Raw genomic sequence first — 15,610 nt, 5'->3', positions numbered from 1 at the left:
TTAAAAGGTCGTGACTCTTAGAATAACTCTTGTGATATTTACAGATACCCTTATGTTCCTGATAGCTTGGCTGCTTGTTCTGAGCTAATCAGAAGAGTCAGTATCCAGCAATAGAATTCTTTTTTTTTTAAAGTTCTATTACGTAACAGACTAAAAGATTTGACATAAAGCACTTTCTCCGGGCTTTTCCACATGCGTGTCAGGTTAATTGACTGAGATAGGCTGCAGTTCACCCATGACCCTCAACAGGATAAGCGGTAGAAAATGGATGGGCGGATTCTCTCAAATCTTGCCAAGCATTGAGATGCTAATCAGTGTCCAAAAAAAAAAAAAGCCACAGCAGCAAGTTAACAATGGCAACCTCCAAAGAGCTTAGCATGCATATTAGCTGCGCTTTTGCAGAACACTGAAGAGTTTATAAATTGATAGATATCAAATGTTTAGTCATCAAGGGCAATTTTGAAGGAAGTAAAAAAAAATCCCGTCATCTCTTCTAAAGTTATATGTTAAGATCAAATTTGACAGGCCATGTGTCTCGGGGGAGAAAGTTAAGAACAGTGCACTCTTGAGGCACACAGGAATTCCCCAACTCCAATTAGAACCTTTGAAATGGAATTTTATAGCCAAGTTCAATCATTTTCCTCAAGCTATGAACATGACTGAGCCTCCCAATGACGTTTAAATAGGAAGTCTCTTTTTAGTTTCTGAGGTCGTATTTCCTCTCGCTTGGTGGCAGCTTATTTAATATGCATTTCATATTAAATTAAGAAGAGTGATCTATTTTCAAAATTAATATGCATAAATAAACCTGTATAGTGTTTCTTTTCGTGGTATGTGCACAGCAGGTGCTTTCTATTTTATATGACATACAGAGGAGGGAGGGAGGGGGAGGGCAGTCATTATTGAGATCAACATTGCTGCTTCAGTTATGACATTTTGTCATTTTGCATTTTAGGGAGAAATTTGAATGTCACTGAAGTTCACAAAAAAAAAGTGAAAAAGTCCTTGTTAATGACCCATGACACTTTCTGACCAGACTGTTTTGGTACAGTTCCCTCACGCTTTGCTTTTTTGGGGGGCTTTGGAGGATGGGTATAAATGTGGAAACAAAATTCCTGGAAAATATCCAGAAGTCAATTACATGGTCTGGCACCTGAGAGGGGAGGGGCTGCTCCTGCAGCCCCACCTCTAGGCAAAATATGATCATGAAATTGAAGTTCACATAGCAGAAAATCGAACGTGATGTGCTAATTGTGATCATTGTTCGATTTCATATTGCAGACAGAAAGCTATTTCTTTGTGCGCTTCTGCAGATGATGAGCAGCCAGCCATTCCTGAGGCAGGGGGCGGGCGACCAACAGCAGAGTCTTGGAAGTATGCTGTACCCCTCACACCGCCACCTCTCCTGCAGCCTCAGGCCTCTGCGCATTTACAAACTTCTCGGGAAGCAGAACCAAGACCCAAAAGGACCGCAACCTGCCAGCACCGGACCTTTTGCTGGATTACGGTGAAATATATATTTTTGGGAGGAGACTTTTAATGTCTATTCAAATTTCGAGCTACTTTTGAATGTTTTAATCACGGTGGATTGTTGTGTCGTTTGGAACTTTTCGGACTGACGCCGGCGCGCATCAATCTGGTGCACAGAGCAAGGTGATCGTCAATCCGGATTAAGTGAAAAAAATTGCAAAGAAAAAGGGGGAGCATTCTAGCGTCCCATCTTCAGTCTTTGGATAGCTGACATCACCGCGCGAAGAAAGCTCGGTGCGCGCTCGGAACACCGCAGTGGGAGAGAGAGAGCGAGAACCAGTGTCCCCCGCCGGGAGAGCAAGTGCACCCGCCGCGCGCACCCTGCCGGCCGAGGACTGCGGGCCTCCGGAGCCTCCATAAATGCTCTGCCCGTCGCAGAGGCTCCAGGCTGGCCAGCAAGATGAGCTCCACCGTGCAGCTGCTGCTCGCGTTACTGGCGACGTGCGTGCGATTTGGCGCAGCCGAGGTGAGTAGTTGGATCAACTTTTACGCCGCTCACTTCATTTGGTGCACTACGACGGCGGGTGGATAAAAGCTGCAGAAAAACAATTGCTCAACTTCTACTTCTAATATGAGGTCCATTTGCATAGAATACCATTCTACAGCGGCGTTTAGTAAAGCTATAAAGGTTATTAGTCCATTGACACTATTTTAGTGTTCTTTCAACACTATATCATTTTTACATTTTTTTTCCAGAGCACCTGCATGCTTGACAATAAAAGTCTGAAGAAAAAAAAGGGGTGGTGTCAGACTAACTATTATTCCTGCCATTAGGTGTCATAAGAATGACTGCCCAGGGCACTTTCCTCATCCAAGCCATAAGCTCTTAAGGTGCCTTGAATGCACCACATGGTGCGTTTAGATGCTGCAGCTCCAGATGTGTCATAAATCACCCAGCTGTATTACACACATTGTAACTTCATTATAAAGAGAACATATGTTTGGATTGCAGCCAAGAAAGGAGTATTCAAATATGCTACGATTCCACTTTGCTAGACAAACAGTCATATCCAAGTTGGGCTATTTTGCAAATGGCTCTCACACAAAACATTAAGGATGTTGAATCATGCTAAGACCTGTAAAAAAAAAAAAAAAAGACGGGATGCATTTGTGTCACGTGCACAGGAAGGCAAGACATATTTGAGTGGAAAACTTGTTGATGCGACTTTCGGCTTGTCCCATCAGGGTTCACTCACTTGATTTGGTTGGCACGGTTTCTACGCCGGATGTCTTTCCGGGCATGGGACCCGCCATGGCGGTTGGCTGGGAATCCAACTGGCAGTAAAGGAATGAAAAGTAATCCTATCAGTGAATTAGCATTAGCAAGTCAGTCGGGCTGATGTCATTTAAGAGGAATAAAAGATTAGAAAAGGCTTCTGTGCTATAAAGATGAATTGAAACAAATGGCTCAATTGCTCATTTCCTTCAACTGACGTGAAGGTGAAACACATCATACAATATATATGATGGATGACTTGACATCAATTGCTCCTTTTTGATGGCTTCTGGAGGCAGAACATTTGAAGAAAAAGGCCATTTTGACAGGCAGGCTCATAGGTAAAAGTTAAAAATGACTTTGATGTATGCAAGTGGGAATTCCCAGAGTTGGACTAAGGCATATATACGCAGACTTCAAACATTCCAATTATCATACAAATGGCTTGGAGCAACACACAGTGCTGTGTGCTTGTGAGTTTATTTCAATGAGCGACCACCAAGGGGGGGGAAACAAACTCATTCAGTCAGTCGGCAAAATGTTCAAAACACCTGCATGGGATCCAATTAAAAAAACTTGAGGCAATACATTTCTACATCATATTGGCTATTAAAGGCAGTCAAATATTAAAAAAAAATTATTCATGTTTTATAGAACCCCTGAAATATCCTTGGCCACCCCAATCCCCCCCCCCTAAAGAAAAAAATCCTAGCGCCGCCAGTGCATCGAAGTTAGTTTGGACTGACAACAAGAAGTGGGAGAGTAATCAAAAACAAAAACATATTTGAATGTAGGTATGATGTGGTTAGAATGTTTTGGAGGTTCTGGGTTCAAATCTCGACTGTCACACATTCAGTTATAATTCCCGTGACCATTTGTGAAAAATGCCACGCCACACAAGCTTCCTCGCTCCCTCCCTAATTATATACGATTAGATGTTCCTGCTCCTCCCCTGCAGACGTACCTGGCATTCCTCAATACATCCACTGGAAGCGACCAGATCAGGGCTCGGATCAATTTCAAATATGTCACAAGCTGGGAAATGATCGCATAAATGCTGAAAAAGAGTCTATAGAAACAGAAGGAATTATTATTACATATTTTATATTCTATAACAAAAAGCCATTTAGCCTCAAATTAAAATTTCAAGTCACATAGGTCAGAATTTAATTTGCCTCATTTCATGTAGAATCAGTAGCACCATTTTTCTAGCTTTGTTTCGAGATAGTACATTTCTAAACCTTGACAGAAGGCAGGCAAGGGCTGTGAAAAAAAGGCCCAGGTCCTATAATTAACATCAAACACAATTATCCAAGCAAGCAGGTTGGCGAGGAAAGGAAATAACGATGACTCCTCTGGGGCATCTGCAGCTCGACGACAACAGAGATGCGAGCAGCCATTTCCCCGCTTGGACTCTTTGAGACTGAAAAGGGGCCAAGCAACAATGCAGGAAACGGCGTCGTGAAGTCAAATAACCGCTCATGCATGGATGGCTGCCTTTGGCTTCCTAAAGAGCTTCATTAAATTCTCCAGATTCTGGATGTTCTATTTTCCATAAATGAGTGACTTCATTCCTGACGTCTAATGCACTTTTGAGTAACATGAAGCTCATATTTGAACCGACGCCAGCGAGCAAGTGTCCCGACCCCACGTCTGATCCTTGTCCATTCTTTTCTTCATCTCCTTTTTGACATGCTTCTCTTCTCCTCTCTGTATCACTCCTTCCCCCACTTCCTGGCTCCTTCCTGGCTCCTTTGACCCCTAAATGTTAGCAGATGAGAAGACACAACGCCAATAGTCATTCAGGCAGCTCTTAGTGACCATTGTGTGTCTGCTTTAGTTAATACCCCCCCTCCTTACCCCCCCTCGCCCAATAATGACTCGAGGGGTTAAACCTACACTCAGATCCTGATTACAATGTGGCGTTTTGCTCACATTTAGTTAAATACTGACTAAACAAGGATGAATCCCATTTTATTTGATGTCGTTCAGGGGGATCCACTTCCTGCGGCCCTGGTGGAGCTGGTTAGAAATAGTCCCATCTCCTCCATCGACGACCTCCAGCTGCTTCTGCTGACTGATTCCGTAGGTAAAGACCTGCTTGTTTGAATTGACCGAGTATTTATTTTTAGGATTTATAAGCGCCCTAATTTGGACCTACTGCTAATGAAAATGTCGTGGGAAAAATGTTGGCCGTTAAATTATTTTTATTTAACCGGGAAAAACAAACAATCCGGATGAATGCAACCCCCCTGGTAGTAGTAAACATATATTATATTTCAAATGGGCAAATCCTGCAACTCTTTTATTTATTTTCTTCTCTTCTGGTGCCTGGTGAACATCAAGCATGCTATCAGAAACACATCAAGTGATTATTCTATTAGTGTGCCAATTAGCCAGACTAGCTTGTATTTTTAGGACGCGTTTGTGGTCAATTATCGAGGGGGGAGTTTGCATTAATCACAACCTCTATGTGTTTACTGCTTTGTCTCAGATGAGGAGGAGCCAAACTCAAATGGAGGTCACAGACTACCAAGGAGCCTGGGTAAGCCCCCCCCCGCCCCTCCCTTTTTTTTTTTTTTAACATGTCACGTGTGAAAGATTGGCTTACCAAAGGAATACATTACACCCAAAGACCTTTCTCATATCCAAACCTGTCAAATAGAAGACAAGAAAATACATGTCGAATTATGTATGTAAGTGCACGTCATGATGAATGCACTCACAATACGGTTGCTCCGAGTGCTGGCATGGAAGATTCTTGATTTTCTTGGTGAATGTTTATCTTCATTAGGTTGTCTCTCCGGGCCTTGATTTATGTGACAAGTATGGGCTTGGTGACATGCTGAAAATCATACCCATTAACCTTTTTCTGGGGAATCGATAATAAAGCAGATGTCTCCAGTGGACACCAGTTGGAGTACCGTGAAAGCTTCCCATCCAGCACCAAAAGACAAATGATCTTGCATTAACACATATATAATGTTTTATTTTTCCTATGATGTCTTTTTCCATCTTCTCATGTTGCCTTAGTCTGCTGCAACCGATTGAAAAAAAAATAAAATAAACAATGACTGACTGGAATGAAATAATACTCACAATTTGTCTTTTCCTCCTCCAGTTGCTCAGCCAGCCCAGCAGGCCGTGTGTAAAGTTCGCACGGAGGTGGTGGAGGTCACCAGGGCAATGTTGGACCGAAGCAATGCTAACTTCCTGCTATGGCCGCCATGTGTGGAGGTGCAGCGCTGCTCCGGTTGCTGTAATACCAAAAGCCTTCAGTGCGTCCCTGTTGTCACACACACCAGATACCTGCAGGCAAGCCACCACACAACCACACAAAAAAAAACCCACAAAAAGACAATTAAGCTTCAACGGTCTCAATTTGTGTAGGTCATGAAGATCGAATACATCAATAAAAGACCCACGTACGCTAAAGCCGTGGTGTCCGTGATGGATCACGTGGAATGCCGATGTCAGCCCGCTCCGCGACAGCCGGCGCTGAAGAGGAAATCTTCTCGCCGGCATCATGGCCACAAGGAGCACCATCGCAACCAGACGCTCAGCTATGGACGTGGACAGGTAGGTTAAAAAAAAAAACAACAACCAAAAAAAGACACCATTGAGTACTCACAATATAATTGCATTTGACCATCAAGGTGAAGGTGCATAGCAAGGATGAGCTCCATCAGTGGGATGAGCTGAAGCAGAATCAGGGTTCCCTCCTGGTGGACCTTCTGGAGCAACACTGGAGCTCCAGAGGAGACACATTCAGGCAGCGTGCTGAAGGCTACAGTCTGGCTGGAGCTGAAACATCTCCACCAGATGAGGAGGTTCTCGTTGGCTCACACTGGACACGGAACTCCACTGGCTTACTTGAGACTAAAACCCAAGTGGAGAGCAAAGAAAGGAATGGAGAAGGAAACAAGACTCTGTCTTCAGTGGATCATGTCGGCATGAATAAAACATTACAAGATGGTCAGGGGCTCATCAGTCCCGGGGGAATTGTTATTGAGGGACCAACGGGCAGGGAGGAGGGTACAGAAGAAACATTTTCCTTTCCCAAGTCTGTCACTCAAAAACCTCCAGCCAAATGGCATCCAATTGAGGAAGCCATTGACAGGTTTGGAAGTCGGTTCAGACCCACCAAAGAACCCAACCCGGACCCTCGGAGAGGCAACAAGACTCCAGAGGAGGTGAAAATGATGCAGATTGCCGAGACAAAGTTAGAGGAGGAGAGGAAAGAGCTGCTCCTGCTGCACAAGAAGTTGGACCATGAGAAGGAGATACTAAAACAGCAGCAAAAGAAACGAGAGGAGGAGCAGCACCTCCTACGTAGTCGACATCGTTACATGCAAACAACCACCACGACCACAACCTCGCCAGGTACGACACACTTTATCTAAGGCAGCAGTTTTTGTTCTTAACTTTTTTCAGTAGTGGCGCCATCTAGTGTTTGATAGTGAAATTGCACCCACCCAATTGATGGGTTTTGTTTTAAAATACATTATAAGTGACCATTTTGTTTGTCCCGCAGAGACAACGACCACAGCCAGCAAACAGAAACCCTCAGCTCCAGCGGGGCCCAGACCTCCAGGACATCCGAGAAGAAGGATGAGGAAGAATCGAAAAAGGATAAGCAAGGCAGCTATGAGAGCAATGCTGATGTAAAGCTTTAAAAGGATTCTCGGTGAGTCTACAGAATCCTCCTGACTTTGAGAACATGACTCATGGTGTCTTCTGACATTTCCAGGAGCACAAGATGAGCTTGGAGTATGGATAATGCAGGTTTTACTAAAAGTATTCAACTTACTCCTCAGAGACTCTACGTAGTGTTTGAAGAAGCCATAACTACACCAAAAGTGGAGACTTTCCAGCAAAAGTTGGAAGTGGCATCCAAAGACTTGGCAAATATGCGCGGCAAATTTCCTGCCTTTGACCTGAACTGTGGAAACCGGTGCAACTTCTCCACACGGATTCTTGTTTTGACCAGACAAGAAAGAAATTGCACTTCTAAATCTTGGCGTTTAATGAAAAAGTCGCTTTCTGAAAGACTGTTTTTTTTGGAGTTGACTTCATCGTTTCATGACAAAGGAAACCAGCAAAGACTTCTCGATTATATTTAATTCCATCTAACCCATTGCAAACACTGGAGATAAGCAGATGTGATCGATCGGCATGACAGATCAAAAGAAAGGTGTGCAAAGGGCTTTTCTGCTTCCTTCATTCTTATTTATTTATCTATCTACTAAGGGTTAACCTTCTTCACCAGTATTGAAAACAAAACAGTATGTAACAGTGTCGTGCAAGTCACAGTTTTTTATTTGGATCACTTTTTAAAGTTTTACATAAGGTCAAACCTTGTATTGTCATGTCAAGCGTGTGTGTGCGTGTGCTGCTTTGTATGTTGCCTGTGTTCAATTACCGTAATTTTCGGACTATAAGTCGCACCGGAGTATAAGTCGCGCCAGCCATAAAATGCCCAAAAAAGTGAAAAAAAACATATATATGTGTCGCTCCTGAGTATAAGTCGCCCCCCCCACCCAAACTATGAAAAAAAACGCGCCTTATAGTCTGAAAATTACGGTATGTCCTTTTAATTCAAAGAAACGTCCCTCCTTCACATTCCTGATATATATATATATATATATATATATATATATATGGGAGGAACAAATGACTGTTGTTATTCTGTGTTTAAATATCCCTAATCAGAAACTTAAATTATTGAAAGGCGTGTCAACTTAACAATTGTTACTGATTGTGTCTCTTTTATTATGATTTTATGAGGAAACAAAACTAATGATATTTTCTTATGGTAAAAGCAAAAATGTCTACGTGTTGTTTTGTCTCTTCCTTGAATTCCTTCAAATGATAGTCAGCGTGCCGATTTCCACTTCACCTGAGAGTCGCAAATCGGAAATGTCCTTACAGTCGTCAATGCTATATTAAAAGTGAGTAAACCGTATAGGATTGCGCAATAAATTTCGACATGAGAGGTGGATGTGTAGGCGAACTGTGGCCTTTTCCTTGTGGCTTGCATCTCAGCCAGCCAGCCAGCCATCTCAGGAACCACAAGCATGAGCGTATCATTAAACAGCCATCATCTGCTCCTATTTTGTCCAAACCAAACTGAGCAAATGATGTTTTAGTTGACACATTTCACGACTTGTTGACCTGCTAGCCACATGTGACTCTTTAACCTCAATGTGCGTTTGTGCAGTCCGTCTCGCACACACACGTAACGCTTGTAAACAGCGGAGCATCTCTAAATTCAACGCCGAGGTGGGACGCCAGTGCTCCGCACCCCCGCAACCTTCTAACGGGAGCGGAGGAGAAAGGCGTGGAGCCTGGCTGACCGTGAGAAGCATGTTCGTATTCGTTTCGGACACACACAGGGGTCAAGCGCTGTGACGATGTGGGCGTGTCTCGAAGAAGATGGGATGCTTCAAAGCGGGCTAAGTGACCTTAAAGTACGACATGGTTAGCTGGGTTTCAACAAAACGAATACCCGAATTAAAAAAGAAAAAATCTAAATTTTTCCCCATTTTGAGTCATATTTTGGAAATAGTGTTTTGTGATCAAATACAAAATTTAGAAATATAACACAAAATATTATTCTATTTTTTTCCCATTTTTTTGGGGGTAATATTTTGTGTTTATTGATAAAACACAGTAAGTAAGTTGCCTGTGTCCACTCCCACAACGGTGCAAACGCCCCTTTCTACCTGCACCAGAAATACCAAGAGAAAAAAAAAACTATAAGAACATGAAAGCCCTCAGCCAGGATGCGATGAAAATAAACTCGGGTTCTATTTAAACATGGGCACACGTTTTGAAAAGCCACAAGCAACAAGAAAAGCAGTGAATCCGCAGCGGCAGTGGAAAGTGTTTTCCAAATGAAACAAGACAGTGTTTTGATACAAAAACATTAAGGAGCTAATATCCAAAGCAGACCTTGGCTGCCTGGCTTCCATTCTCCAATGTAGGAAACAAAAGGCGGCCTGCCCATGTGACAGCACACACTTTCCACACCTTCCAATGCCTTTATTTTCCTGTTTTTATGTACGACAACGGAGAACATGATGCACACAAGCGTGAAGCCGCACACTCTAAATCAGTGGATCCACTCAAGCGCTTGCAAAGGAACAATAGCCTGACGCTGACTAGGAGACTCAGGAATGTCACTGGGGGGCTGACAAAGGATGGAAAGCTAAAAACAACTTTTTAAATCTCAAACATGGTTCATTATAGATGATGACACAAATTTTCATTTTATTTTGGAATTTGAACAACTTTGAAGTCAAACAGCATCACAATCGGATTGGGATTCACATTTGCTTCCACTGCTCACAAGTTTGTGGGAACATTTTTGGGAAAGACCCATTTTTGTTCCAGCACGACTGTGTCCCAGCGCTCTTCGGGATAAAAAAAAATTTCCACTGCGCATTCCACACACCGCAAAGGAGAGACCGGCTCCATATTTTTCCTTTTTTTTTCTCTCAATTCCAAGGTGATGCTAGGTGTTTCCTCAAATGTGTTACAAAACTGGCACCAACCTTCAACTGCAAATCGCATTAACACAAACATTCAAAACAAAAATAAAACTTGTACCGTAATTTTCGGACTATAAGTCGCAGTTTTTTTTCATAGTTTGGGTGGGGACATACATATTTTTTTTTTCACTTTTTTGGGCATTTTATGGCGACTTATAGTCCGAAAATTACGGTAAGATAAATTGAGACTGTCATGTTTAATACTCTGAACTCGACTTTTACACCACAAAAGCAAATGAAGCCATTCTTTGGACCAACCTCAATCAAATATTCTCCACTGATGTCTGACAGGAGGTGCTAATTTTTGGAATTTTGTTTGGGAGTGTGAAAGCAGGTGCAGCACAAATCAGCCACGTTACTAAATTATATGGACACCTAATGAGATCATGTGACACCCTCAAGAATATTGTTCTTCGCCGTTTTCCCTGCTTGGGGGAGTTTCCCAATGAACAACTCAAGTTTTGACATTTAAATGTGTAAATTAATTCGAGTGGACGCTGTGACCTGTACAAAAGCCTAATAAAACTATTTGACTTGACATTTACAGGCTGTCAATTATTTGCAAATACTAGGGATTTATCAAGTACTATTTTTCCTTCTGTATAAAGTGTGTTTATGAAGAGACCACTCACACTCTGAGTGACCCCAAGTGTCCGATCTACAATCTTTCAATAAACGCCCGCCAACACACGATGTACCAGAAGCGAAATGTCTGCCTTCACAGCAGCATGACTGCTGCGGTTCAGTATCATCCTAATGTCAAGAACATATTTTATGCATTCAACATTGATAACAAGTTGCAAAAACACACACCTCTGTGCAAACATGCATGTATGACCATAAAGCAAACATGACCCGACTTATGAACTCATGTACTCTGGACTTTTTAGCTTTTTATAGAAGCAGCAACAGATTATTTGCAAAAGATTATTGAATGTCTGTTTTTAGAGCTTATTTCTGTTATGGGAAAAAAGATAACTTTAGCCAAAAGGATTTTTTTGGGCTCAGATAAATACTGCCCCCCACTGGTTGGATGTGATATTGTTATTTGCTGCTGTTTTTTATAGTGAAAGATTCCAAGGTGGACTTTTTATCGACCCAACAAGTAAGGGATTCATTTTTGCTTGACGATGGCCGCGCGCCTTTTCTCGATTAAGTGAGCGGACAACCTCATTACGGGATTTTCTCACTTCTAATAGCGTTTGAGGCTTCAGCCCATCAGAACATCTACTTCCCTTTGCTTCAGTAAGCACAACAAGTTGGAGCCCAACATACATGAGTTGGGCCTAAAAGGGAGTGGGCAGAAAACAGTACCCTGAGGCCCTTACGCCAGGGCAAGAAGGATCGGCGCTGTAGCTCGGAGGCGGATCAGCGCTTTCGGGCCTGATGTCGACCAGTCCATCGCCCCACACTGTGTTATCTGCACAGCCGTGCTCACGCTTCTGCACGATGGCGTCGGCATCCCAGTGCGACGCCAGATCTGATGCCAAAGTGGAAACGCTGCCACGCGGGAGGCACACGTAACCTTCGCCGTTCGGGGAGAAGACCGCCGACGAAGGAACGTCTGGTGATGTTACTTTGTCCTCCTTTGTCTCTTCACGCGTGTGGTTGGATTCTACGGACTGACAAGTGCGTTTTGATGTGCGTGAATGTTTTCATATCCATTTTTCATTTGGATTTGAGGGTTGGAGATGAGCAGCTTACCTGACAGCAGATATATGGGCCGTTGAAGTGCACCGGAAGGTTACAGCCATGAACCTTCTCAGCAGGGAGGGCCAAGCTATTACACTTGTAGTCCTGTCGGTCCTGCTCCACATCTTTATTTTCTGCACCCTCAGATGGCCAGAGAGAGGAGCTTGGGGAGATGATGGGAGTGGAAGACTATTTTCAGTATGATGAATTCATGACTTGCGTTCGAGGAGCAACGCTTTGAGTCGTGAGAAAAAATTACCCTGGAGATAAGCGGTACGATTGCTGCACTTTGCAGATGTACGTGTTGTCGTTCTCCATAAGGATCCGGCTGGTGGCAGACTGGATGACAGAAATATTTTTCATCGGAAATCAAAACCAAAAGAACTATTCTCACCTTGATCTCTGACAGGGTTTTGCTTTTGGCAGGAGACGGAACGGTGTCAACCCAAAGAATGATTTTCCTGTTTGAAGATATTTTGGAATTGGAGAAAAGATCACAAAACATATTCTCTTGTTGACAATATAATCATATTTGTTTGAAAAATAAAGAAATTACCTTTGGCATGCGAAGACAGTCCGGACGAGCATGACGAAGACTATGATCACTGCTACACCGGTGCAGAAATAAACAATGGTGCTGGTGGACCACGTGGCTACCCCCCAAAAAAAAAAAAATTCAAATCCATGCTGATCATTTATTAGTTATTTTACAGGTCGGTTACCTGCGTGTGAGGTCCAGCCTTCCGGCTCAGTCCATTCTGAGGGAATTCCTTCATAGAGCGAACCCTCTCCGGGGATGACCACAGATCTGACTTGGACCCGGTGGCGCTGGGATGGGCTCAGAGAAGCACCAAGAATGCTCACCCGTGTAGAGCCTTCGGAAACGTTCAACAGGACCGATGACCCCTGCAAATAAAGACCGCGCATTCAAATTCAGTTGAACTTGCCAATGCAAATTGTAAATCACCTTTGGAACAAAACATCTCACGCAGTAATAAAAGCAGCACAGGAGAAGTTCATAATAAGAATAAAAATAGATGGAGAGCATAAAACATATTTATGAGTGTCAGCTTTCCCAGCGGTTCTAACTTAAAACTCATTTCACGGTTTATTACCTTATCCGGCATCCTGTAATAGCGCACTTGATAATATAGTCGGATTTTTGAAGCGGTGCTAGGTTTGGTCCATTGCACAATCCAGTTGTTGTCTTTCTCTTTCACTTTCACTTGCTGCGGTGCCCTGGGACAAACTACACATGGCAACGTCATCAGATCATTTTCCAATGACCTTCAATTTGAGTTGTGAGACTGCAGTTCTGCCATTCAACACTAGGTGGCGACGCTTCAGAGTTTTTTTTTATGCATCTCAATTACTCACTGTGCTCACTGGCCCGAAACGTTTTTGCACTGCGGGTTGGTCGAAGTTCCAAAAGCAAATGCGTCGGATTTACGACATACAGCGAGCAGCTGTATCGCACCAGTGACCTACTGGGGTTAAAGGTCACTGCGGGGTACCTACAGCAGCTCTCGGACCTTCAGGTAGAAATTACAAATTAACATATGGAGCCCACCGGGTTATCGTTCTAAATGGATACGTGCGCATGCACTCGACTCACGGTGCGGTGTGGTTTTGTTGACAGGCCAGCTGGTAGGTAATTACGAGCGCTCTGCTCACCTCCCAGCTACACGTCACATTCTTCTCACCATCAAGTACGCAATACAAGTTGGGAAGCCGAGCTGAGACCAAGGAGAAATTGAAATAGAATTTGGGTTATCGAGGATATACGGAGCAGAAATTTCAACTCGTTCACTTTTGACTCCGATTAAAACATTTAGTGTTCATTATTCCCCACGATTCAAATGTGTGTAAGTCACCTTCTTTATTCCTCCACGTCACCACGGGACTCCATTGACTCCACTGGCCCACGTGGGCCCAGGCCCTCACTCTGGCCTCGTACCTGTGACCCGGAAGCAGCAGTCGTGGGTCTAATTTGACCTCTGTGCTCGTCACATTCTTAATCTGCAGACACGACGACAGAATGAACTTGATGATGTTCTCCCGGTCAGAAAATTTGTGCTTACATTCCATGTGTCCTGCCTTTCTGCCTTGTAACCAAATTGGTAAAGGAGGTTTTTGTTCAGGGAGGAGGAGCCAGGATAAGGACTGGACCATTTGATCCCCAGCTGCCCATCCGCAGAGTCATATTTTGACAAATGGGCCGGTGTGCGTGCTCTCACTGTGCAACACAAACACAATCAAGCTGTTTGATCTTTTTCATGGTTATGATGACAACGTGAGATCAACTCACAGTGATGAGAAAGCTTCACGGGCTTGCTTGCGATAGCGGAACAGAGTTCAGCATCGTCCTTGACGAAGAAGGCCGTGTGCTGGATACCGATGGAGAAAGAACGCGTTTGATATCGACACCGGACCGTCCTGTGCCCATCTGCGTTTTGGACCACGGCCCCAAAGGGCTCACACGGCTCCCTGCAAGCACACCCGTAATCTCATCAGTGACTTGACGTCTCTTCTGACCTTTAAGTGGACTTTACCTGCCGTGTTGTGCGCGGAACCAAAGCCGTAGTGGTCCCGGTACGTGTGGCCCCTCCCTCCACTTGCAGTAGACGTACGATTCGTAGTCGTTGTGACACTGCAATGACTCCATTAATGCTGCAAATAATATCAAATAATCATAAAATAAATAAAGATAAATTATATCAAATAATCACCAAAAAAAACCATCAAATAAATAAAAGTAAATATAAAATAATAATAACATCCCTTTTAATGTTGCAAATAATATGAAATAATGATGAAATAAAGAAAAAGAAATGATATAAAATAATCTTTAAATAAAAGGCATTTTTAATGCCGCAAATAATATCAAATGTAGCTTTTTGGTGCCAAGTTTTATACAGTGTTTGACTTTTCAAATTCTATGGCGTACCGTCATGTGAGCCATTGGTTTCGTGAATGACGCATCCGTTCGGATCCGAGAGGAGAGCCAGAGTTGGGAGCAGCGAGCCGAGCAGCAGCCAGGAAAGAAGCATTTTTCTTGGGTTGTTCTCAGTAAAATGTGCCATTCACGATTCTGGTGATTAGGAGCGAGGCCTAGACAAAGTAACAAAGAGTATATTGACGCAAAATCATGAGGAACCTTTGGCTATTCTGCGCTTACCTCGCTCGATGAAGGCTCACCATTTTGCTGTGGCTAGGGGGAGTTTCCTCTTGCTGTCTCCAAGTTCCTGTTTCAGCCCAAAGTTTTCTTTTGTGCTTCATCAGCCTTTTCAAAAGGGATGCAACTTACGTGATGTTTCTCGCTAAGCGATGACACATCTTTCCTCGGAAAGAGATCAAGTGAGCTCAGTGTGACGCAACTTGTATGAGTCCAAATCACCAAACACATACAAAATGTCATCTCTCACAAAGTTCAGTTGCTCTTCTTCTTTCTGGTCAATTTGAACTTCTGCCTGACAAAGACATATCTTCACCTTCATCTGGAATCATTCTGACAATGACCATTTCCTCATTTCAATTTGTTGGCAGTCCGATTGTGCTTGCTCAACTTCATCAGAACTCCCCCTCATGCAATTTCCAAACATTTTTTGGGGTCACGGGT

At 43.4% G+C, this 15,610-nt stretch overlaps 2 protein-coding genes and 1 long non-coding RNA gene across 6 annotated transcripts; 1 reads left to right on the top strand and 2 right to left on the bottom strand.

The window, feature by feature from the left end:
• The first annotated feature begins 1,150 nt into the window (after positions 1-1,150).
• On the top strand, positions 1,151-8,585 carry pdgfbb (platelet-derived growth factor beta polypeptide b). Of its 2 annotated transcripts, none has more exons than XM_061303161.1 (8): positions 1,151-1,996; positions 4,739-4,835; positions 5,241-5,291; positions 5,868-6,061; positions 6,137-6,325; positions 6,403-7,129; positions 7,281-7,433; positions 7,564-8,585. In XM_061303161.1, exons 1-7 carry the CDS (start codon positions 1,931-1,933, stop codon positions 7,412-7,414), a joined length of 1,458 nt encoding a protein of 485 aa, XP_061159145.1. In that variant the 5' UTR covers positions 1,151-1,930; the 3' UTR covers positions 7,415-7,433; positions 7,564-8,585. The 2 variants fall into 2 exon arrangements, with proteins under 2 accessions (XP_061159145.1, XP_061159144.1); XM_061303160.1 differs by having other exon boundaries at positions 1,155-1,996; positions 7,497-8,585.
• Positions 3,074-6,309, bottom strand: LOC133170336 (uncharacterized). Of its 2 annotated transcripts, XR_009718561.1 has the most exons (5): positions 6,176-6,309; positions 5,846-6,055; positions 5,473-5,591; positions 5,358-5,400; positions 3,075-4,507 (listed from the first exon to the last, which is right to left on the bottom strand). It is a non-coding gene; the product is annotated as an uncharacterized LOC133170336 (long non-coding RNA). The 2 variants fall into 2 exon arrangements; XR_009718560.1 differs by having other exon boundaries at positions 3,074-4,507; positions 5,473-6,055.
• A 1,190-nt stretch (positions 8,586-9,775) lies between the features above and the next one.
• On the bottom strand, positions 9,776-15,521 carry csf2rb (colony stimulating factor 2 receptor subunit beta). 2 transcript variants are annotated; one of them, XM_061303159.1, is made up of 16 exons: positions 15,299-15,521; positions 15,190-15,236; positions 14,939-15,102; positions 14,544-14,661; positions 14,300-14,478; positions 14,073-14,227; positions 13,866-14,010; positions 13,607-13,727; positions 13,369-13,523; positions 13,107-13,240; positions 12,714-12,897; positions 12,548-12,644; positions 12,386-12,452; positions 12,251-12,330; positions 12,004-12,154; positions 9,776-11,921 (listed from the first exon to the last, which is right to left on the bottom strand). In XM_061303159.1, the coding sequence occupies exons 3-16, from the start codon at positions 15,072-15,074 to the stop codon at positions 11,586-11,588; spliced, it is 2,058 nt and encodes a 685-aa protein (XP_061159143.1). In that variant the 5' UTR covers positions 15,075-15,102; positions 15,190-15,236; positions 15,299-15,521; the 3' UTR covers positions 9,776-11,585. The 2 variants fall into 2 exon arrangements, with proteins under 2 accessions (XP_061159143.1, XP_061159142.1); XM_061303158.1 differs by having other exon boundaries at positions 15,170-15,236; positions 15,299-15,520.
• Between the last annotated feature and the right edge of the window lie 89 nt (positions 15,522-15,610).

This window comes from Syngnathus typhle, linkage group LG17 (assembly GCF_033458585.1).
Source record: "Syngnathus typhle isolate RoL2023-S1 ecotype Sweden linkage group LG17, RoL_Styp_1.0, whole genome shotgun sequence".
Taxonomy (NCBI): domain Eukaryota; kingdom Metazoa; phylum Chordata; class Actinopteri; order Syngnathiformes; family Syngnathidae; genus Syngnathus; species Syngnathus typhle.
The sequence above is the reverse complement of the archived record's forward strand: the minus strand, read 5'-3'. Positions and strand labels throughout refer to the sequence as shown.